The 25,564-nt window shown below is 47.8% G+C and overlaps 1 protein-coding gene across 1 annotated transcript in view; it reads left to right on the top strand.

The window, feature by feature from the left end:
• Window positions 1–25,564, top strand: part of RASA2 (RAS p21 protein activator 2) — a 1,321,178-nt gene that overhangs the window by 836,858 nt on the left and 458,756 nt on the right. The window contains exon 15 of the mRNA XM_069618287.1: window positions 22,131–22,237. Coding sequence (XP_069474388.1) covers window positions 22,131–22,237 — 107 coding nt within the window. The remainder of the gene's footprint in view (window positions 1–22,130; window positions 22,238–25,564) is intronic.

Here is a 25,564-nt window from a genome sequence, read left to right as displayed (position 1 = left end):
TCCATACGTCCCACCATCCTCCCCCCTAATAAAACTGGTGTCATTAGGCAATGGTAATATTATTGTTGCATCAAAGGGACTGAGGAGTGGCGCTGGTGGGTGGAGTCAGGGGAGCCCATGCTCCCAGGGCTGCGCCCCCGCGAGCATCTAAATCTAAAGGGGAAGATGCTTTTTCGGGTGAAAAAGGTTCTGTCTCCCATCCCTAGCGAGGGACACACATACAGTATGGCGGAAAGGGGACTATGGACTAGGAGTACGCAAGTCACTATGGTGAGTTACTTATTTGTTGGTTATTTTTGTCTTTTCCCCCTCCCAACATTGGGCGGTGTTTACACTTGTTTACCCCGCTCTTGGGTTTTTCCTTTCCCTGCTCTAGGACTTCACACTCTTTCTCTCTTTTTTCTCTGTTTTATATTTGATCCAGGGCATCTTCACTCTCTCCCCTTCTCTTGGGTATCTCCACTCTCTACGCCCTCTCCTGGGGTTCTCTCTTTGTGGTATCTTTGCTCTCTCTCACTTTCCTGGGATCTCTTGACTCTCGCCCCCCCGACCCCTCGCCTGTGGTATCTTCACTTTCTCCCTCTCTTGGTATTTTGAACTCTAAGCAACCGGGTGGGTCCCTTACGCTACTCTTTCAAACTGGGCTCACCCCTTTTCCCTCTTCTCCTCCTGGAGTAGTCGGGGGTCACAGTCCTTCACTGAATAACGTTAGGTTGCCCAGCCCCTTCCATAGGCTAACACAGGCTGCCTTTCCTCCGGCTCTTCAAAGATCCTGGATCAGAGGGGTACTAGCTTCTTCTTTCTTCTGGGTTCAGTTGGGCTCCCTCAGGTTTCACTCTACAGCATGGGAGAGAACAAGGCAGTCTTCCATTTTATGATTCAGGCTTCCCTTCACTGCTTTCCTCAAACCAGCGTGATAGGAAACCAGTGCCCAGCTGAGAGACCTTGCAATTGATCCAAGTCTCCTTTTTATACAGTCCTTTCTCCACTAGACAACTCCCGATTGGCTGGACTGTCCGGCTTCCCAATGGTGGAAGCAGTGCTTACATCATAGGCCTTCTAGAGTATTTACTCACCTCATTGGTCAGTTCGAATATCGGTTGAGTCAATTAAGGGTTCCAATTAACCTTACTATATGAGGGCGTTTGTCCAATTTGTCTGGGTTGCTCCTCCCGGGTAGTTATAGCTCTCTGGTTTCCTCTTGCTCTGTTAAATATGCTTTTACTTTATTTCACCATGTCCTTGTAGTTTTAAGTTTTTATTTCATTAATTTAAATTCAATTCACCCAAGTCCTTAATGAGGAATTTAACCCAGGTCTCTTTACATGGGAGGTAAGAATATTACCAATGGGCTATTTCAGTTGTGCTGCTACTCATTTGTTAAGGAGACTGAAGCCTTTCTCCTGCAGCTGAAGTGTTTTTCTTTCTCCACTTTGGCAGCGCATCTCGCTGCATGTTGCCGGTTTGAACTGCTGCTCCTCTCATCCACAGTGAGCAGTCCGGCTGCCGCTAGTCTCCCACTTCGCCGCCACAGGGAGTCGGAGGATTGTTGTGTGCGGGTCGAGGAAAAACCTTTATTCATCATTTGTTACACTAATAATCCTGCACATTTGGTAAAGCTAACGCCTACAATGCTCGCATTAGCAATGCAGCATCCGACTCCAAAGAGCTCTTCTCTATCCTTAGAGAACTTGAAAATCCACTTCCGACCGTCACATCCACAAACACAAGCAAAGAATGGTGTACCACCATTCAAGATGCTCTTGCCTCCAAAATCACTACGTTACAAAACAAAATCAACTCCAAAAAATTACTCCTAGCTACAAAAAACCCCCCCTTCCCTAACCCCTGTACCCTTTCCAGTGACAACTCCAACCCCCCTTCCAATTCACACCAGTCACCCACAATCTCGTACTCGATACTATCTCCAAACTAAAAGCATCCAACTGCAAAGGAGATACTGTCCCACCCAAACTAGTCAAAGCCTGTGCACCCACCCTGACCCCCCTCATCACCAAATTTGTCAATGCCTCATTCAACTCCAATACAGTTCCGACTTGCATTAAAGAAGCTTGGGTTACACCACTTCTAAAAAAATCAAATCTAGACCCCACCATTCCAACTAACTATCGCCCCATAACCACGGTCCCATTCTTACTCAAAATCATCGACAAACTAGCCTACAACCAAATTCAAACCCATTTAGAATCTAACCAGCTCCTCGGCACCAGACAATCAGGCTTCAGGCCCAACCACAGCACTGAAACAGCTCTCTTGGACCTCAAAATCCAGATGGATGCCATTAGAGATTCAGGGAAACTTTGCATTCTCCTGTTGTTGGACCTCTCAGCAGCGTTCGACTTGGTGGACCACGACAAACTCTGCAACTCACTTTCCCGTGAATTCAATTTCTCTGGGGCAGCCACTGCTTGGGTGAAATCATTCTTAACTGACCGCACCTCCAGAGTGTCCATAGGCAAAGAAGCAGCCAACCCCATCCCAGTCCCCATAGGAGTGCCCCAAGGCTCTTGCCTTTCTCCCACGCTGTATAACGCATATACCAAGCTCCTGTTCTCAGCACTTGACGATATGGGTGTCATTTACACTAATTTTGCGGATGACACCCAGATCCTTATACCTCTTACAGGCAACTATGACCAGGACACTTTAGCAATCAATAAAATTTACGTCATCATACAAAACTGGATGGCATTAAACAGCCTATGTCTTAACGATGAGAAGACGGAAGTCCTCATCGTAGGAGCTCCAGCCAAATTAGCAACCCTTCAGCCAGAATATTCAACCATCAACATCGACGGCACCAATATCCCAGTGTCAAAACAAGTAAAAACACTGGGCGTGTACTTCGATGCTAGCCTGACCATGACCAAACAGATCAATGTACTTTCCTCCTCCACGGCCTACACTTCCAAATTAATCGCACTCAGCCGACAATTTCTGACCCCAGCAAACTGCCTCACCCTGGCCAGAGCACTGGTCCTATCGAAATTGGACTACTGTAATGTATTACTACTGGGCACCTCCAACACCAACCTAGCCAAAATGCAACTTTTGCAAAACAAAGTCCTGAGGGCAGCGCTAGGCATAAAAAAATCAGACCATATATCCAAGACCAGGAAAGATGCCCACTGGCTCCCCATCAAAGCCCGCATCATTTTCAAAACACTATGCATCACCCACAAATGCATTACAAAAAAAGGACCTATCTACCTCAATAACACTCTGCATCCTAAAACTAACATAAGATTACTGAGATCCAACGACAAACTCCTCCTGGACCCCCCTCGATTCAAAACCACTAGCAGGGGGCAGCAGCTTCACCACTTTAGCCCCCAAACACTGGAACACCCTACCCATCATCATCAAAAAAGCATCCTCCTTCACGCTCTTTAAGAAACAGCTAAAAACCTGGTTATTCAACCAATATTAGCACCCTAAGATAGGACCCCTTCCATCGGATACTGTTGTGAATACTTAGGCCACTGTATATTGTTGTGAATATGTTGTAACCTATATCATGTAATGCAACCAATGTAATGTTTGAATGTGACTAATTTCTAAGCTATCTTATAACCTCGCCGTGACACCCGAGGGTCTGGGCGTGTAACAAATAAACAAAATAAATAAATAAAATAAATATGTGCTTGGCTGTGGAGCCATTGAGGCAGAGCTACCATCTGTGGGATTATGACTGAACGCCTCGAAGTCGGAATCTCCCCAAAACCATAACGATACTGCAGCGCTCTGGAGCCCCAGTTTGCTTAGGATACCTGCCATTGTGCTGGTGCATAGAGCCCCTTGCTTCGGGACTCTAGTGTGGACAGAAGAGAGCCATATTTCTTGCCCATAGTGCACTCTGCATGTTCATGAGAAACCTGGTGCTAAATCATTCTGGGTCTCTGACCTTTGTTCTGCGCCGCGGAGCACACTGGACCCTCACACCCACCCTGGATGCACCCATGGCAGTGCGGGCAGGCAGGGAGAACTGTTCTCCCTTTCTGGTTGGCCTAGCTGAACAGATGACCTTGCCCCAGCCGCTAGTAGAGTAGCAGCACAAAACCTAGGGAGGCAGAAAAGAGAAGCTGGGCCTTGGGTGCGAATGGCAGCTTGAGAATGGAGCTGTTGGCTTAAGCCCCGGATCCTGGATGGCAGCAGGAATGCCCTTGTGGTCGTCTGGGAATTTGGTCTGGTTTGGTTGGTGCGGGCCGGCCCAGACCTATGGCTGGGCCTGACTGGTCATCTGGCCAGTGCTATCTCCGGCCGGACTTTATGGGGCTTAATAGTTGATGCGGAATATCTTCCTGCGAGGCAGCTAGGTGGCCCAGACCGCAGACTCCTCCTCCGCACCCAGATCGGTACCCCAGGAAGGTGCCTAAGCCAAACCCTGAAGTGGTCAGGGGGCCCCAGTTCAGGTGGGACTCAACAGGGCTACGCGCAAGACAAGGCCTAAGCGAGCCCGGCAGCTGAGACAGAGACAGAGGCAGAAGCTGGGGTACAGCGGCAGTCTCGAGGGAGAGCTACCAGCATCTGTGAGGCAGTCCGAGACCACCTGGGTTGGCAGCTCAGAGCACCAGGATTTAACTGATGGAACCCAAAGGACCATTGCAGAATAAGAGTCCCATTAAGCGCAGCAGATGGAAGCCCGAGTGTGGAGAAGGCAGTCGGGGCGAGTCCAGGCCCTGGCTAGGGCTCCCTAAGGTAGTCCACGGCATTCTAGGTACACACCCTTGTAAGAATGGAACCTGAGGTTGGGCGTGGCTAGGCGGCGAGCCATGCGGCTGTGTTCGCCGTGAGCTCCGCAATGAGATGCCCAAATCAAGAGATGCGGCTGGTTTAAATCAGAACTTTTTGCCTGATTTTCACCCAGGGGGCCCGATTACCTGAGCGGCGTCTGCAGACGACGTACTAGGGAGCCGAATGCTTCAGGTTATCCCCTGATGAAGGACACGGAGCAGCTCTTGGAAAAGATGGTGGCGTGAGCTGGGGAGTCCGACTGTTGGCGTCCCACACGCCACGCGGAGCAGCTACGGCTCTCGGGCAAACTGCCCGCGGGGTCGGAAATTTGCGATGGTGATCCATGGACCGAGTCGCTGGAGAAAGATTAGCCTGGCGTTCCCAGCACGGGTCCTATGGAAGGCATATAGTACAGACCCGAAGCTTCCTGCCGGCTCTGGAGGGAGGCGGATGCGGTGCGGGACCGGATCGAGACACCCTGCTAGCGGTGGACTGCTCTCTCTGCTGCGCTGCGCCGAAGGCAGACACCCCTGATGACTCAGGGGGACCGTTGGCTGTAGGTGGGTGACTGCTGGCATCCTTGCTGGAGACCGTACATGGTGGGGCTGGAGCGTGCAAAGATTTCGTGCTCCATTACTTGTTGGGGTTTGCTGATGGCCCCGAATGGATCTTAGTGCGGGGACGCTGTAAAGAGCGGGAGAGGCGCTGGAGGCGGGGGCCACCCCGCAGGCACTGCTGAATCTGCTGAATGCTGTAATATATGGAGGGGGTCTGGCTGGAGAATGTTGGTGGCCATATGAGGGGCCCCTGGTGAGAGCTGCCTGGGAGAGCTGAACACATTTTTTTATTCTGTGTCCTCAGGGACGTTGATGTGCACATTGTAAGCCTGTGTCATTGAAATACTGGAATAACCAATTTAAGGCTTCCCAATATCGACATAGGAAGTCATCCACCCCCCTTCACGCCCCAAACTGAGGAATCTGCCCAGAACCTGAGAGTGGGATTTTGCATTGCCCTTCCACCTAAATGTGAACACCTGCACTGTGAAATATTGGCACAAACAACATCAGACCCGTTGGCAATGCCCAAAGCTGCTGGAAGGCGGAAGGCGCATGGTATCCAGGCCTTCCTGAAGCCACAACCCACAGCCCTGTCTTGCTCACGCATAGTCACAGCAGACATACATCCATCCAGCCCCTGCTTTATCCCAAGAATCAGCTATGGCCCTTTCCAGAGAGGAATTCTAAGTACTCCTGAGATCCTTCAAACAAGACATCACCCAAGAAATCAAAACTGAGATCAAGACCTCCAAAGATGCGCTAGCTCGGTCAATAACGGAGCTGACGGCTCGTCTAGGTGATCTAGAAACCAGAGTTAACGACCTGGAAAATACTATCTGCGAACTAACGCACGACAATGAGGACCTTATGGAAAGTGTGAGGACCATTGAAGAACATTTAGAGGACATATGGGCAAAACAGGCAGATCTTGAAAACAGGTCGAGGAGGAATAATGTACGACTTTGCAGAATCCCCTACCAAGTCTCAGATCAGGACTTGCCTGAATATGTCGCAGCACTTTTTAGGACCATCCTAGATATTCCTCCATTGGAAGACCTTGTACTGGACTGAACTCATTGTGTATACTCCTCAACCCAGCTCAAAAGAAACCTATTGGCAGACGTTCTCACCCAGTGAAGATCCCTCGAGGCCCAGTACACAGGAGTTACCTGACACTGCGTTTAGCCCCGCCTCAAAGGACAGGCGAAGAAAGCCCCAAGGATTGCGCCGTGTCCAGACAAGTCCCCACCATGATACGAATCCCATGGAAGCAGTCGAAAGGCGAGATGAATCCGGGTCTCCCCTGGCGGCAGAGGGAGACAACCCCACAGTCGGCTGAATGTGAAGCCTATCAGAACTAATGACACTTAGCTGGTGGAAACGGGGGCTTCTTGTTCGCTTTCATTCAGCAATGGTGCACCCTCAGAGGTGTGGCTCTCCGGAAGGCTGTTCTGGGGGACTTAGGGCGGCGGACCTACTCCCTTTCTACTTGTGTTCTCATGCACCGTTACCTGGCCCTTATGGCTGAGGAGCCCGTGTTGAAATTGTTGAAATCCGGGGCTGGCCCATTTGTAGGCCATGGGACAATACCCGAGACTTGTAACTGCTGATGCAGACCCCTGGTCTGAATAAGGGTATTGAAAGTTTTCTTTATTTAGCAGATTTGGTTGTCCAAGTGGATGGCGCCCAAGATGTCTGCTGGTTGGTTAAAGTTCGATTGGGAATTGAGGCTTGTTAGACCCTCAATGATGTTTTTGACCTCTTCCTTTTTGATTATCTTTTATATGCTTCTTGTTTTCCTTTTCACACGCTGTTAACAAGCTTGAGTCCTGGCCCTACACACCACATAACAAGTACAATCCACACCACAGCGGGGAGCCTTCCGGGACACTTTTCCCTGGACCCCTACTACCAGACCACACCAGGGACTGGCTGCCCCATGCAAGGTTCTCCCCAAGGGGTTGAATGCCCTCTATATGACAGAATACAGAGACCTGAGCTAATCTGACATGGCGACCCCAAATGTTAATTGTATTTCTCTGAATGTGCAGGGTCTAAATTATCCCCTGAAGCGTAAGGCGCTGTTTCATAGACTACTGACCCTAGATGCAGCATTTTTGTTCCTTCAGCAGACTTATCTGTGTCCCGCTGATGTATTCTGCCTTAACAATAAATTATATTGTCCAAAATGTTTGCTTCTAGTGGCCAAAAAAAACGAGGGGTCGCCATCTTGGTTCGCAAAGGTATCCCCCTTAAGGTATTGGAAGTGGTTCGGGAGGAGGAGGGCAGATTCTTGTTGGTTGTAGCCATGGTAGACACACGTAAAATCACCTTAGTCTCTATATATGCTCCGAACTCCAAACAAGATATATTCTTCGCAAAATTGTCTAAAGCTCTGTTCGCCCATGCAGAGGGGGAGGTAATCATAGGAGGTGATTTTAATGCTGTTTTTAATCCCTTAGTAGATAAAACCTTGCCACCAACAGCTAATGATAAAAGCAACTTTGGAGCACTCGCCACACTGTTGCGGGAACATTCCCTCATTGAGATCTGGCGATACATCCACCAAAATGAACGAGATTATACCTACTTCTCCTCTGTACACGGGGGGTTCTCCAGACTGGATATGTTTTTCATTTCAGATTCACTAATCCCCTTGGTGACCAATGCAGAAATTCTCCCAGAAGCCCTTTCAGATCACTCCACAGTGAGACTAACAATTTCCTCTCTTCAGGCAACCCCGCCCCGGAAACCCCCCTGGAAATTGAACGATTTCATATTAGACGACCCACTAATACAAACTCATATAAGGGAGGCCATTGAACTGTACTATAGCCAAAATGACATAGGCAGTATGAACTGGGGCACGATATAGGATGCAGGTAAAGCAGTAATTAGGGGACACCTGATCGATCAGGCGACACAAAGAGGGAGAGCTAGGAAACTACTACAAGCGCAGCTAGAGGCTGAGGCCCGCAGGCTAGAGGCGATTCATAAAGATAGGGGCTCACGGCGCTCCTTAAGGGCCCTTCGAGTAGCAAAGAAAGCGCTTGAGGCACATCACATGGGAAGAGCAGCCTCTTCGATGATGCTCACCAAGCAATATTTGTACACGAGGGGGAACAAACTGAACAAACTACTAGCGTACAAATTAAAAAAACAGACAAGGCAAAACAGAATAGACTCCTTGTGAGACGACGGAGGCAGATATGTCTCCTCTGAGAATGGCAAACTTCAAATCATTGAGACATTTTTTAGAGAACATACCTCTGCACATGTGGGGGATCCACAAGCTTCCAAGGACTTTATAGCAAAAGCAAACCTCCCACAAATTTCACAGACCCTGCAAGAGTCTTTGGAAGACCCGATAACTGCCCAAGAAGTCGAGTTGGCAATTAAGGCTCTCCCTCCTGGTAAGGCCCCTGGCCCAGACGGGTTTACAAATACATTCTACAAGACCTTTTCTGCTGAACTTACACCCCACCTCACAAAACTATTTAACTTTCTATGGGAAACAGGCTTGGTTTCACAATCCATGGCTGAATCGGCCACGACCCTGATCCTAAAGCCTGGGAAAGACCCAGCAGAGTGCACATCCTACCGGCCTAAAGCCTTACTCAATACAGATGCAAAACTATATAGCAGAATCATAGCCCGGCGGTTGGGGAAGGTTCTACCAGCAATAACAGATAGAGATCAGACGGGGTTCATTCAGGGCCACTCTGCACACAATAACATTCTCAGAGCAATTGACCTGATTGCTCCTGCCCCTACCATCCCAGGCCCTCTCTCTCTGCTGTCCTTAGACGCCCATAGGGCATTTGATAGCATGTCATGGGACTACATGAACTTGGTGCTGGGAGGCTTTGGATTTGGCCCGAGATTTTCTAAATTAATCCCGTCAAACTTCCAGATCCCCTCGACCAAGGTTTGAGTTAATTCACAATACACAGCTCCAATTCCCCTGGGTAGGGGAACCAGGCAGGGATGCCCCCTTTCCCCATTGGTATTTGCGTTAGCAATGGAACCCATAGTCCAGAGAATTAGCCTCCACCCGACGATCCAGGGGTTTTAGATAGGAGAGCAGTGCCATAAAATTGCGTTATACGCAGACGATGTCCTCTGCTTTCTGAAAGAATCTGAGACTTCAATCCCTCCCCTTATAGACCTACTCGCCCAATTTGCGAGGATTTCGGGATTCACAATAAACATGGCCAAATCGACAGGCCTAAATCTGTCCCTGACACTCTGAGCACTCTGCAGAAGGCCTATTCTCTTAGCTGGAAAAATACGGTCATTTCATATCTTGGCGTACACTTGACCCCAAGATTTGCGGGGCTGATGAAGGCCAATATCCCCAGCCTATTGAAAGCGTCTAAAGAATCACTACAGAAGTGGTCCTCACAAGAAATATCCTAGTTAGGACGCATTAGTGCAATTAAAATTGTCCTGCTCTCTAGACTCCTATACACATTCCAAGCACTCCCTATATCGATTCCTGAGCGAGATTGCTTTGCTTTTCAAAGTGGGTGGGCCGCTTTGTTTGGCAGCGGAAAACACCAAGAATACAGCATAAGCTCTTAACTCGGGGAAAGCGTCAGGGAGGTCTGCGTCTCCCCTCTATCCCCCGATATTATCGGGCAGCTCAAATTTGCTGCTTTCCTTAGCTTGTCTAATCCAACAGAGACCCCCAAATGGCAGGACATTGAACAACATTCTCTTCGGCTCCCTCTTCGTCATCTGCCCTTTCTTCCACAAGAAGCGCGCACCTATCGGGGTTCCCTTCTCCCCTCCACAGTAGCGACACTCCGCTGTTGGGATAGATTCTGTTCGCAAAGAGGGCTCCCACTGGGTCTTGGCCCACTCTCCCCTATCACGCAGAATCCAGCCTTTACCCCTGCGCTCCAACCTAATTCATTCCAGCTCTGGTCACACGGGAACTCCTTGCAACTGCGAGATCTCTATGCAGACAACCAGCCCCTGACCTTTACCCAATGCAAAGAGTAATTTACTCTCCCAGAAACTGAAAGGTTTAGATGCATACAGATCCGCCACTGGATAACCAACCCTATCATAAGAAAGGCAGCCACTAGGCCCCCTACGGGGCTAGAACTAACAGCTTCAGAAGGTCAGCATGCTCCTAGAATAGCTACTTGCTACCGTCTCCTGGAGGAGGTCCCGGAGGATGAGCAACTACACTATATGTCAGTGTGGGAGAGGGACCTGGGGATCGATGTGTCCCACGAATCATGGCACAGGATTTGGGCTAGAGCCCATAGATCTTCAAGGTGTACGGCAGTAAGAGAGTGTGCGCTCAAACTTTGCTTTCGTTGCTACTTCCCCTTCCAGAAACTACATGCGATGAACCCAGACTACCCTGACACGTGTTGGCACGGATGTGGAGGGAGGGGAGATTTGGGCCATCTGTGGTGGCATTGTCCCGTCATCCAATCCTTCTGGCTGGAAATCGGGTCGACATATGCGGGGTGCAGCTCCCTATGGACCCTCTTAAAATGCTGTTAGGCGACACGCCAGATGACGGATCATACCCACAGTCGGGTCCCAGAGGGGATTTGATTACTCAGCTACTTATGACAGCCCGACTCACGAGGGCCCGATTCTGGAAGGAGGTGGAGGGTCCCCATGTGGCCTATTGGTGGGTAAGTGATGGCTATATGCATTTTTTTAAAAAAAAATTCTCTCTTCTCTCTCCTCTTCTCCTTCTACCCTTTTTCTAAACTTTTGTTGTTTCAAGCAAACCTTCCTCCCAATGACGATTTTATGAAGCATAGATGAATTGTAACTACGTTCAAATGAAACTTCGAAGCCTTGATTAAGCTGTATGATTAATGATTTACCACTGCCTTATGTTCTGCGGTGAATTTCATGTTTGATCAATGTTTCAATAAAAATATTCTGACAAAAATAGAACGGAACCTGACCACTCTATCCCCTCACCCCCTGATCCTCCGCAACCCCAACCATCAGGGCTGGAGTCCCTGTGCTCCACGGTAGGGTCCTGAGCCCTCTCTAGATTGCTAAGATCAAATGCATTCAGTCCAGGACCTTGGATGGCTGGGGGTGCCACCCATCGCAGTCCACCGTGCTTGGAAGAGACAACAGACTCCAAGATCCCACAACCATATGCCATTGGGCTTGGCTATGATGAAAATGAGGAAGGATCCGTATCAAGGCCGCACCACTCCATCTTGTGATCTCGACATCTCTCCATGTGGCGACCCCAATCTCCGTTACATGATATGGCATTTATAATGTGCCTGTACGCAAGTGTTTCTAGGCGTGACAAGACAAGGAGGGGGAAACAAAGGGAGGACAAAATAACGATCGTGCTAGGCCTTTTGTTATTCAGATCGTGCAAGTGTGGGGAAGAGGGAAGGGTAGAAGTGCCAGGGGGGAGTGAAAGGGGGCAAATCAGCTAACTCAAGTGCAGGTGGTTCTTAAGTGCAGAGAGAAGGGACTGTAGGGTTGCAGATACAGACCCTTGAGTGCTGGGGAGCCCGGAGGCAGTTCAAGGCCATTTGGTCATGCAGGAGCCTGGGCCCGAGTTCAGAGGGTGACCAGTGCGCGGAGCAGTCAGGTGCATCAGCAGGGGGGAGGAAGAGAGAAAGCTGAAGTGTAAAGGAAGGTCTTGAGTTGCTTCCCGGATCCCGAAGTGCTTCTGCTCAAGTTTGAGAGAGGCAGGGAGGCTGTTCCAGAGGGATGCCCCAGCCGAGGAGATAGAACTGCCTCTCTGCTTGGAGAAGCGTCTGACCCTCAGAGTTGGAGGTGGATGAGCGGAGAGCTCAAGAAGGAAGATGCTTTGGGAGACGTAGTTGGAGGTAAAGCAGTCCCAAGCCCCAGAAAGCCTTGTGGACGATGCAGAGGGTCTTGAACTTGATCCTTGCAGCCACGGGGAGCCAGTGAAGAGATTTCAGAGCTGGAGAGATACGATCCCTGGGCTTGAGGTCAAGGACAAGTCTTGCAGTCCTGTTATGGATCAGTTGTAAATGTGGAAGAGTAGAGGCAGGAAGATTTAGAAAGAGGCTGGTGCAATAGTCCAGCCTAGCGAGGACCAGAGCTCTGGAGACGTTGAACTTCTGGGGGAAAGTGAGAAAAGGAGTAATACCTCTGAGGAGGTGCAGCTGATAGTTTGACTTTTTAGAGACGTCGGAGATGTGAGGAGAGAAGGAGAGGGTGGAGTCGAAGATGACACCAAGTTCTTAGCTTCACAGTAAGGAGCAGGAAGAGGGCTCAGAGTGGGCGGCCAGAGAGAGAGAGTGAGAGATTCTTACTGGCATTAAGGCAGAGATCATTGGCGGCACACCATTCCTGAATTGCGGTCAGAGAGTCTGGTATGAGAGAAGAAGCAGAGGTGGCTAAGGGTAGCCTGATAAGAGCGCTGAGTGTCATCCGCATAACATTGGAAATTGGAGCAGAAAGTATCAATGAAGTGGGCAAGAGGTGCCAGGTAGTGTTTGAAGAGCTATGATGAGAGGTTAGACCCCTGGGGGACACCACAAGTAGAGAGGGAGATAGAAGAGAGGAAAGACCCCAGTTGTACCTGAAGGGGTCAGTCTGTGAGAGAGTCTTCACGGGTGTTCAGGAGAGCAGTTTCCGTGCTTCTGGCAGCTCTGAAGCGAGACCTGATCGTCATGGAGGCAACCAACAGATTCAGTATGCAGATTAAGCTGGAAGATGGCCAGCTTTTCCAAGAGTTTGCCGAGGAAAGGAGTGATGGAGATCGGGCGATAGTTAGCCAGAGAGGAAGGATCAGCTGAGGGCTTCTTTAGCAGGGGGTGCACAAGGGAGTGCTTAAGGAGGAGGGGAAGTTCCAGTGGCAAAGGAGTGATTGCAGAAATCGGTCAAGGTTGGAGCAAGGGTGTCGATGTGGTCCTTGATGGTTCTGGATGAGCAGGGGAGAACCTGCTTTGACAAGACTTTCATAGATCAGACTTGTCTAGAAACCTTGTCTGGGGTAAATAGGGGAAAGGAGGAGAGACGGCCTCAGACGGGCCAGGAGTGGAAGAGGAGGTAGAAGAAGAGAGGTTGGCAGGATGTCCTGAGTTTTAGTAGTGAATTGAGAGGCCAAGGCTGTGCATAGGACCTGGGAGGGAACAGGAGAGAGAGAGAGACTGCAACAGGATTGGACAGCTTTTTTCAGATTTTGAAAAGTTTGGCCGTGTTGTTAGATGCTGCAGAGATGCGGGTTTGGTGTAGGCTCTTTTCTTCGAGAGGACAGATTGTCTGTACTGCCTTTGGAGCAGGCCGCATGCCAGTTTGTCAGGGGGTGCGCCCGATGCCCTCCACTTCCTCTCTGCTGCCCTACACTTTTGTTTAAGGTTGGCGAGGCCAGAATCGTACCAAGAGTTGTACTTGGATTTGGGCTTCAAGCGTATCATCATGACGAGGGCAAGGACATCCAGGGTGTTAGAGATAGAGAGAGGAAGGTTAGAGAAGGCTGTGTCAGGGTAAAAGTCAGCCTATGGTGCAGGAGGAGGAGAGAAAGTAGCGGCGAAAGCCTCAACTGACACATGCTTAATGAGTCGGATTACCTAAATGGTAGGTTTCAGTGCTGGAGTCCGCTTAACCTGCACGGAGGATAGAGAGAGAGGTGGGGAGAAAGTGATCACTCCAAAAGAGAGGAGTGGTAAGAGGGTTAGAGGAGGGAAGGTTCGAGGGGATCAGAACATCCAGGGTGTGCCCTGCAGAGTCAGTCGGGCCAGAGGGAAGAATAGAGAGAGAATTACAGAGGTTGTGAAAGAGCCCAGAAAAAGGGCTGGTAGCATCCAGATGGATGTTCAAGTCTACAAGGAGGAGAAGTTGAGAGGTAGAGGCAAAGAGCGAGGAGGAGAGGTCAACCCACTCAGAGAGGAAGAGGGCGACCTGCTCAGGCAGCCTGCAGATAGTCGCCACAGTGAGAAAGAGGCCAGGAGAGATGGAGAGCCTGCAGACCAGGCATTCAAAGGAGGAGTGCTGCATTGGAATGATAGAAGCAGGATCCACTCTGGGAAAATCAAGGCTACGCTCCCACCGGGACAGTTGGTTCTAGGTTTGGAGAGGATCTTGTAGCCATCGGGAAGGAGAGTGTCGAAACTCGTGACAGAACTGGCCGTGAACCAAGTCTCGTTGAGACTGAGTACATCCAAATCAAGCTCTTCCTGGAGACGGCAGATGTCAGATGAGTGTTTACCAGCTAAACGAGAGTTGAGAGTAGCGATGTGGAGCAGGTTGCCACATTCGATGGACTTCCGAGGAGGGGTACAGGCCAGAGGTACACCCTGTGGAAGTGTTGGAGGTGCCTGAAGATGGGCAGAGCATGCAGTTTGATGGCAGGAATCTGGGGCAAAGGCCAGTGAGTCCCTCCAGATGTTTCGGGCTTCAAAGACGACTGCAAAGTCTCTGGGCCTTACAGTTTAGCAGCAACAGATGCAACCCCCAGAGGCTGGGATAGGGGTGTTCAACCCTTCATTTCCTATGCCCATTGGGGCAGAGGACAATCTACCTCTGGCAAGCAAGTGCAGCGCTGGCCAAACGGAAGTTAGGGCAGAGGTTCTCCTAGAGGAGGCCTGTCAGCCTATGCTGTGCCCTCCACAGTCCGTGGTGTGAAGCACCTGCAAAAAATACTTCCACCACCCTTCCCCTTTAGGGGCAGGATTTCCTTGTACAGCGAGGAATTGAATATTACCACGTCCAGCGCCTGTTCCTTACAGGTTATGCAACAGGGATACTGTCTGCCCTTTGGTCATCGCCACCCTGATCATCCCCCCGGCCAACCAGTGCTTGCCTCTGGGACCCCTGCCGCTGGAGGAGGTTCTTCAGCTTCTAGCAAAAGGGGCCATAGATCCCTTGCCCCACTTGGAACGAGGCAAGGGCTGGTGCTCAAATTATTTTCTGGTGCTGAAGAAAGGCTGGGCTTATGTCCCATTCTGAATATGCAACTCTTGAATCTGTACTTGCGCAAGGACATGTACATGATGGTTACTCTGGCTTAGATCCTTCAAACCCTCAATCTGCAAGACTGGCCAGTCTCCCTAGATCTCCAGGACACCTACTTCCTGTGCCATCTGTGGATAATTACACAGAAGTACCTTTGACTCTCAGTGGGGCAATGCCATTACCAATTCAAAGTCCTGCCATTTGGTCGATCTTCAGCACCCCAGGATCTTCACCAAGATGCAGACAGTGGTAGGGGTTTGCCTCAGAAGGGAAGTCATTCATGTTTTTCAGTAACTGTCTTGCTCCCAAGGCAGCAGCATATCTGTTCCGCCGGTGCTGCCTGTTGCGCAGCTTGGGTTTCTTCCTGAACTTTATGAAGTCTCAAGTTTTGTCATCCCAGTCCCTCAGATTTATTGGGGCGGGCTTGGAGAATCGCAAGGATCGAGTAGCGAACATCTCCAAGATGGTCCATGTCCTTCAATCTCGGGAGAAGGTTCTGGCCTGACTTGCCTGTGCCTGCTCGGTCTTATAGCCTCCTGTATTCTTATAGGGCTGGAGACTCAGCTGTGCATGAGGTCGCTTCAGTGGCTTCTCCGTTGTCAGTGGTTTCTGTTTCAGGGACGTACTTCAGATCTTCATGTCTCAAGGAAAGAATCCTTTGACCTGGAGTAATGGTCCCTGCAGGACAACATTTTGAACAGGGCTCTGTTTCAACATCCTTGTCCCCAACTGACACTTGTCACATGCACATACTTGAAAGCATGGGGTGCTGACATGCAAGCCCTAGCAGTGTGTGATCTGTAGTCTCCATCAGAATGCAGAGAGCACATCAGTTTGCTGGAACTGAGTGACCGGGCTGGCCCTAGTCCCTCTCCTTCCTTCAATATGGGCCAGGATTATACTGTTCCTGATGGACAACACAGTGGCCATGCACTTCCTCAACAAACAAAAAGGTGATGTGGGGTCCTTGCCTCTGTGCAGAGAAGCAATGTGACTGTGGTTCTGGGTGCTGGAGAATGGCATATCCCTGATGGCAACTCATCTGGCTGGGAAGGAGAACAACATTTCAGAAGCCTTAAGCAGACAGACTGCGCCCTCCCACAAGTGGGATTTTTGTCAGGAGGTTCTGGAGGAGATATTCCCCCATTGGGGGACTACTTATATGGACCTCTTCACTTCCTGTGCGAACAGAAAGCGCAAGTGGTTCTGCTCCAGGGAATTCCTCTTGACTGGAAGCAGTAGTGGACTTTCAACCTACATTTTGCATTCCTTCCAATCCCTATCTTTCCACTGATTCTCAGGAGGCTAGGCCTGTTCTGGCCCAACATGATCTTGATTACTCCAGACTGGGCCCTGAGAACATGGTACCCGGATTTGCTGGACATGTTTCTCTGTCCTCCCAGATGCCTTCCAAGGAGAGCGGATCTGCTATCCTGCTCGGGAGGACGAGTCTTCCACCCAAACCTCAAAAGCCTGAAACTTATGGGCACCAGGTGCTGCCAGTTAAACCTCCCCATTGGGCTATCTCCAAAGAGAAAGTGACTTTGAGAGTGAGACCTTCCTTCGTCTCGAAGGTAGCGTTTGATTTTTCATCTCTCTCAAAGCACCCATCTTGCGGTCTTTATTCCGATGCCTCATCCTTCTAAGGCAAAGGAACGATTCCAGCGGCTGCACCAGGTGCGTTCCTGCAGCTACTACGTCTTTTGGACAAATTAGATCAGGAAAGATGACCAGCTTTTTGTTTGTGCCTGTTATAGGAGGACTGTGCCGTCGAGGTGGACTGCTCTCTTCATCTCCATATGCTCTGATCTGGCTGGTAAGGATGTGCCTGAAAATCGCTGGGCTCATTCCACCAGAGGGGTGGCTGCCACCTCTGCTCTGCAATGAGGAGTCCATGTTCTGGACATTTGCCTGGCGACTACGTGGGCATATCTGCATACATTTGTAAAACATTACTGCTTGGATTCTGTCAAGACAGGATGCTAATTTTGGTAGAGCGGTCCTTCAGACTTTTCTGGTTTAGGGGCTGTCCTCACCCAGACTAATGTACTGCTATGGGAGTCTATCAAAGATTAGGAATCCACGGAAGGAAGGAATCCTTTAGTAAAACAAATTACTTACTTCTCTATAATGTTTTTTCTGAGGGATGAACCTCCCTCGGATTCCTCATTGCTCTTCCTACCTGCCCCACTTGACGGATATCTTGTGCACCTTGGTTTTGTGCCTAGGGAAGTAAGGTGGAACTAAGGGCACTGTGAATCCATATAGACTGGCACAGAAGACAGCATGTCCAGCAGTGGCTGCAGAGGGGCATCAGGTGGAGTGGATGCTGGGCCACGCGGAACCCCCTAGTGGCTGAAAAGTTTATAAAGAGGAGCTGAGCTGGGAGATTTAGATATCAAAGATGAGGAATCCGTGGGAGGAACATCCATCAGACAGAACATTACTGAGAGGTAAGTAATTTGTTCATCCATTTCTAGTATTTGTCGTCCCCAGTGCTCCAGATAAGATTTGGAAGTGGGAGTAATTTACTCCCTATTTTTTTAATTTGGGAGTAAAATTACTCCCAATTCCCAATAAGAGTATTTTATAACGTTAAATTAAAGTGCAAAGGCGACGACGAAGGATATTAGCCATCATACTCAAAGATTGCCTCCGTCCACACACAAAAACATCAAGGAAAGACAAGATAAGGAAATGAAGGGGCAGAATCAAGGCACAGGACCTACGCAACGAACTCTGTGACAGAAACAACTAATAAAAGTGTGACCATTGAAAAGGTCAACACAAAAAGATCAAACAAACATCTAACATCATCAAACCAGACTTTGGACGACTCTTTGGATAGAGGAACGCTACCGCAAAGACTGTGGTCATGGCTCCCGAAAGCTTTGAAGCTACAACGAAACAACTAGCAATTTGCCGGCATGAGAGAGACAGGGAATGAGATTTATCAATCAACGCCAACTTCCAACACAATGAAACTCTGTTCATGGAACACGCAGGGACATGCCCACCTCCAAAACACAAAACAGAGGACACAAAACTATGCGACTACGATCTACTATGTTTCCAAGAGACTTGGTTGACAGAATGTCCCACGCTCGAGGGCTATGAAATCGATTTAGCACCGGCCAAAAGGGAGCCTTAAGCAGGCCTTCATCAGGCCTATTGATAGCGTGCAGAAACGGATGTGGAATTAAACTAGGAAAAACATTACTCAGCACTCAGGCAATCCTGATGATCAAGGCAGACTGGACTAGCCTAGATTTCTCGAAGAACATCACTAAGCAATCATCAGTAATAATCACAAGCACCTACTGGAACCCGGCCTCTATGCACATCCCAAGTTACTACTAGAGAAAGCAATTGATGAACCCTTGGCAGTTCATCTGATTCCATACCTTCTGCTATGCAGAGAGTTTAATGCGATATGCTCCGTGGAAAACAACAATCATTACGCTTCCATCAAATCATCAGCGGCGGAAAACAGAGGTGCTGCACTAGCACGCTTGATGAAATCAAGAGACCTGCATAACCTCAATGAGTCATTCCCAGGCAATAAAAGAACTCAGACTTGGGAGCGTGAAGAATCTAAAGGAACAATTGACAATATATCCGTCACAACATCTTTACTTCAAATTATACAATCATTCGAAGTTAAAAGATCTAAGGCAAGCGATCACAATCCACTGTCAACCTCATGGGCTTCTACTGCTATTGCGGTCTACAAATCACGAGCGCAGTTGGAAATTAACACACAAGGAACTCGATTAAGATTAAACGCAAACTCGATAATCCATCTAAAGACTCGATACACTGCAATGTCAACTACAAGTGATCATCCAAATCAAACCGACTACCTTCCTCTCCTAACAGTCTACAAGAAAGCGAAGTTTCATAAACAGTCAGTTGTACCACCTAGCAATGTGTACGACAAACTTCTTGCGGACAAGAAACGCAAATTGAGGAAACTCAAACGGAGAGTGAAGCAGTTGGGCGAAGAGGAAAGAGTCAGTGTGATAACCAGAGCAACAAAACAACATTAAAGTATGGGTTAGAACCTACCGACTCAACCTCTATCAACAGGATGCGGAAAATATCTTGAAAGCTATAAGCAGCAACAAATGTAGAGAATTTTGGTCACTCATTAAGTCGTCAACCTTGTCATCAGAAAACACCATGGCTAATAACATCGGAGAGAAAACTTAATATTACATTTTACCAACCTCTTCAAGTCTCTGCAAAAATTCGCGGCACCAGACTCAAAGGAGAAATCTCAACCATGGGCAAAGTTGGATAACCAAGAAGACATCATTGACTGCATCAAAAAATGTAAGAATTCAAAAGCCCCGGGCCCTGATGGCGTAACCAACGTGGCCTTAAAATCTTGTTCTACGGAATGGTCTAGACTCCTAAGCAAAGTCTTCCGGAGATGTGCAGACCTAAAATCAATTCCGCCATCATGGAAAACCTCCATAATCGTTCCGATTTATAAAAAAGGCGACAGATGTGACCCCATGAACTATCGCCCTATACCGCTGATGGACGTTAGGCACCCTTCTATTAGAAAAATTCAAAGAGTGGGCCAACAGGCTCCCTGCGACAACTTCCTACAGACGAGTTTTAAAAAGAACCTAGGAACAACGGCCAACATCTTTTTGACAAACGTGCTAAAAAAACAAAGTCCTAGAAGGAGGTCCCCGCATTTTTTTGGCCTTTATAGACTTGACCCAAGCTTTTGACAGAGTGGACCAGTCCAATTTATGGTCCAAATTAACGGCTTGGAAATGCCCACCTAGTCTACTGGAACTGATCAAGGTGTTATACTCTGACACCAGCATAACAATTTGCCTAGAGAAGAACCACGTTTTATCCTCTGCAATTCCAACATGCAGAGAAGTGACACAGGGGTGCCCACTGGCACTGGCTTTGTTCCTTGCTTATACCGGTGATCTACAAGAATCTGACTTGGAAGTACGAGCATTCCCACCAAAGATGAACAAAACCTCGATCACAAGTTTACTGTACGCCGATGATCTCATACTACTTGACTACACCCCAGTCGGCTTCCAAAGGCAATTGAATAGCTTACTTCAATGTACACGGAAAAACAACCTAGAAATGAATGGAACAAAAACAAAGTTTATGATCCTGGAAAAACCGATGAGGAAAAAAGAGAAAATTCACCTAACCTTGAACAGAATGTCGATCGAAAAAGTCCAAGACTTCAAATATTTGGGTGTCATGTTAGACAGTTCAAGAACTGACACAGTAAGGTAAAAGTAAAACAACTAGCAACGCAAGGCAAGGCTATAGATCGCAAATACGGTCGATACTCGGCAGTGCCTGTCCTGGAATTCTACAAAAGAAAAGTGGTTCCATCATTAACCTATGGAGCAGAAGCATGCCCAAACATCCCATCGAACACCTGGCCAAAACTCGATGCTTCATTTTGGATTAAGGTTTTGTCATTGCCGAACTCAACGCCGGTTGCTTTAATCCGTTGCAAACTCAGCCTATTTTCACTCCAGGGTTCAGTTAGATATGCAACACTTATGCTCTACAGAAAGTGCCGGATGGCAGGAGTCCCTTCGGTTTACAACTTGATAAATCAAGAACTGGAGAACTCCAACAGTAAGTCACTTTGTGTATGGAAAACTAACAACATCAAGTCTCTCGAGTCTATGTGATGAAGATACGCTCTTAAACAATCCAGTGAGAATCCAAAATAAACTGAACCAGTTAGACTGGATAGAGACATTAGAGGCAGCAGCAAATAACAAACTGACTATCCACTTGCCAACAAACACAAAAAAACGAAATGAACTATAGCCATACAGCAACAAAAATTCTGTGCAGACAGGGAAGAGACTTTTTACTAAGAGCCCACCTAAACTTGCTTCCCACTAATATAATCTTGGCAGTTAGAGGACTTTCAAGCACTAACAGCTGTCGATTTTGTACCATCCCCAACGAAAAAGAAACCATTTGTCATCTTTTGCTGCACTGCCCAGGTAACCAACAGATTAGAGCCCGATATCTGGAGACGATTTTATCGACCTTTGCACAAATGGACGAACCAACATGCTGGGCCAAACTGATTGGCGGTGACAATACAAAGTGGCTGTTAGCTACTTATAAAATACGCCACCACATCGACTTACCAGGCAAACTGTTGGTTGATAAGCACGCGAAGACGAAACCTACTACACAGCGAGAAATGTGGAACTTTTCACTCAACTTTTTTACTCAACTTTTCAGTGTTTTCTTCTTCTTTTGTAAAAAATCTTTAAGATTATATACAAATAATAAAATAAAAAAATAAAATAAGTGGGAAATAATGTTTTAACTAGAAAAAAAATGTGTAATCATTTCTTTGCACCTAGTTATTCATGCACATTAAAAAATACAGGTTTACTTATTCTGATCAGGCAGTTATAACAGTAGTTTCCTTCCGTGGTACTACGCGCATTAATGGTCTAAACATATCCATGGAGCGGTGTGGATGAAAGCAGTGCACAAAGTATTTTTCCTGTTTTTTGTTGGGAGTATTTTTAATCCTTTTTTCTTTTTTTTTTTTTTTTTTTAGAGTATTTACCCATTTTTAGTGAGTAAAAGTGGGCTGATACAGCCCTTATCTGTAGAGCTGATTGTCTCCTGTCCACTAGTACTTGTACTTTTTATGATGTATTTGGGAACCGTGATACCTAACCCACTTACATTACTGATGTAGTATGTGATTCTACTGGCTGAGTGGAAAATAAACTATGCACAGAATTCTTGAATTCCAATGATCGACAGATGTACGTTTTGTTTAAAGGTTGTGGTCTACAGTGGAATGTGCCATATTTTAACAGGTACTGCTTTTCTCTGCAGATGACCCTCATGTACAGTACTCTGCAGTGAGCAGCTTTGTGTTCCTTCGGTTCTTTGCAGTTGCAGTAGTGTCACCTCATGTCTTCCATTTAAGACCTCACCACCCAGTAAGTGTCATGATCATTGTAACGAAGCCACAACTTGAGTATATTCCTGTTGGTTATCAAGCTTTCATTAAAGTCTAATGCAATTCATAAACAACTGCATATGTCTGTTTTCCCCCTCATTGTTAATAATAATAATAATAATAATAATATTATGCTAGGATGACCACATCACTTTGTAGTTGTCTGGATAGTTGTAATTATAGTTTGTTCAGCAAGGCCACTTATTGTGGTTTGTGTGACACACCTGCGTCAAGAGATTTGAATATAAAACAGATTATAACCCATAGAAATTAATGTATTGTTACATCACAAAGACACTTTTTAGATATCCTTATTTGTGAAGGTGTTCTTTTTTGACGAATCCCATGTCGTCACTATTCAAGAAGCCAGCAGACCAAGACTCCAGGTGGTCCTGAACCCAGAGAAGTGTGAAACGAAGAAGCTCTGCGATCTGGATAGCAATGGAGGTGGCGGAGCTGCGCAGTTCACAAAAGCACAAAGCAGCCTCAGAAGTCCTGATGCAGGTTGGAGGATGGAGCCCTTTCATACCACAAGCTTAGGTACGTGGGTTGCCAATCAGGTGCTGGGAACCGAAAGAGGCGGTTGCAAAGAACAAGGGGTGAGAGAGGCTGCCGATACTGTGTCTGCGACCCAAGAAATAGTAAAGAGACTTTATCATGTGTGTGTGGCATTGGGATACAGCTTGGCAGGAGAGTGAACCAAGCCTTTCCGTAAGGAAATCAAGGACAAGGGTCTGTGACCCACTAGAAGTCGGGGAAGCTCTGCGAGAGCCATACACAAGGGTCGGGGTCCCAGATCAACTTGGGGAAGTCTCGAGAAGCACGCAACCAAGGGTCTGGGACCCATACAAAGTCAGGGGTGGGTGGGAGTCCCACAAAGCACACAAACAGGGGTCCTGGACCCACACATTGGTAAGTGAACTTTCGTTTAAGATGTCAGAAGGGTTGGACACCCATTGTTAAAAGAAAAAGACCATTAAGAACCACTAATCTCCATCAACACGTTTAGCAGAATAGTGTAGCTGACTTGTTGCTGCATCAGTGAACCTGAGAAAGGCCAGGGGAAGGGAAACATTCCTCCTGGTATTTGAAAACTGTATTATATGTGAATCAAACAGACTGTGAAAGGCAAGGGGAAGGAAGACATTCCCCCATCAATCCTTTTTGTGCCAGTTTTGAGAAGCTTAAGAATGTTAGGGGGACTGAAGTACCCCGCCTACCCCCTCCAAACAGTGTGAATTGAAAATAGAACTGAAGAGACTTTCTTTTCTGCACATTTGACGGATTATCCATCTTGGAGAACTTACTGAAAACATTTGATTCACCACAAGGAGAAGAACTCCGTTTCCTCATTGTTAAGTGAACATTAAGCTATCCTCCACAAGGAGGGAGCAATCCTTCTAGATCAAGAAGATACCCAGTTTTCCTTAGTTTGGTTTAGAGTGTAAGGGACGGAAATAGGTCTGGGCACAGGACAGTGGACGTTTTACATTTTTGGACATTCTAACAGAGTCCTTAGTATTTTTGTTGAGGCAGGGCAAGCCATCTTCGAAATAGGGCAAGATAGGTTTTCTTTTTTGTAACTTTTATTCCTCAATAAGTCTTTGCCAACAACTATGCCACCACTATGTCAGACTCTTACTTCTACACCCTTACACCTCCCTACCACATAATCCTGATCTTTGATCGTCCCTTAAGCTCCAGCTGTCTTTGGACATCAGGGGCACAGCTCTGTTGTGCATCAGCAGTCAGGAGTGCCCCTATACTGGACAGGACATCGCTGATAGCGTATATCTGTTAGGTTTTCTGTGATAAGACTTCAGAAAGCCCACCTTGGATAGACAGGGGGAGACCTCTTAGGCTTAGCCTGAACTTCCCAAAGGTTTGGTAGCAATGGCTGAGCAGCAAGGAGGGATGAGGGCACACAGTACTCAGAGGATACACGTAGTTCAAGGAAACCCTTACACACTAGAAGTTATATAAAAAATAAACATGTATTGTGTATATAGACTACGTTTGTAACTTTAAAATAAGGCCCCAGGTAAGTACTAGAGGCTGAACAGTACCTTATCAGTGAAGAAGCTGCTTGTGCAGCAGCACGGTCCCCAAGTAGAGCCGAACGCAGACCCCAGAACGGATTCTTGCTCTTGGCGACTGAAGAAAAGAACTTGCAATGGATTGGATGGTTTCTCTCCAGTAGTTGGATGCACAGCGAAAGATCTTCGCAGCACTTGCTCGCTGTTGCCTTTTTCAAGGCTCGGGTGAAGGATGGTTGTCTTGCGGAAGACTTTGCTCTGGTTCTCAGTCCTAGTCTCAGGAGGAGATTTTCAGGACTGGGATGCACTCTCTGGAGCTCCAGGGGGATGCCTGCAAAGTTATGGGCGCTTCGGTTGACATTGCACCACAAAATGGCACAGGACCCCGGGTGGTGGTGAACTGTGGGCGATGGAGTTCACATCTCTTCCAGGGAGGTCACAAAATGCAGATCCTCTTGGGGCTGGTTAGGCCCACCAGTCCAAGGGAGGAAGTATTCTGCTTCAGGACTTCCCTATTGCTCAGAAGTTGATGCTGGGACAGCAACTGTAAATCGGATGGCTCTTCTTCGGATCTTCAGTTGCAGTGGTCAACTGAGGTCTGCTCCAGGACCCTTGTCTTTTATGCAGGAAAAGTGGCTGAGCCCACCAATCACCAGACATGCATTAATTCAAACTTGCGGGTGGTTGTCCAGTGGGGACAGCCAGCCCCCTAGCACAAACTAGTTCCTGGCAGGTGCACTGCAGGACAAAGTCCAGGGGGGTTTCGCTCACCTCCCCCACTTCTGGTACTTTCAGCACTCAGAGAGCCATGGCGGGCTTTCCAAGGGAAACCCATCAATGACAAAAGACCCATCAGGACCTCCCCCGCCCAGGCAGGTAAAAGAAGGCTCAAGTATGAACAAGTCATCATGAACAGGGCTTTGAAAAGTACAACCATCATTCTAGGCAAATGCTGGCTGTAGTGTCCCTTGTTGCAGCTGCAATGGTAGCCTGAGACAGAAGTCCACAAAAAGTCATGCCAAAAGGTACACTGCCACCAGCCTGTCAAAAGGTACTGGAAAAGGGTGACAATGTTTCAGCACTTCCCATAAGATGGGGTGTGCTGATCTCACAAAATAAAACACAGGAGGGACAGGAGGGTATCCCCCACCACCTTGCTTAGGGAAGGCATGCTATCACAAGTGTTGACACTGACACAATGGGTACAATTTTTAAAACCTTTATTGGAAATATTGGGTTTCAGAAACTCATATGTTGTACTATAACTAAGA

Source organism: Ambystoma mexicanum, chromosome 10 (genome assembly GCF_040938575.1).
Source record: "Ambystoma mexicanum isolate Mex_15411 chromosome 10, UKY_AmexF1_1, whole genome shotgun sequence".
NCBI lineage: Eukaryota > Metazoa > Chordata > Amphibia > Caudata > Ambystomatidae > Ambystoma > Ambystoma mexicanum.
Note: the sequence above shows the minus strand (reverse complement) of the source record. Positions and strands in the feature narration are given on the sequence as shown.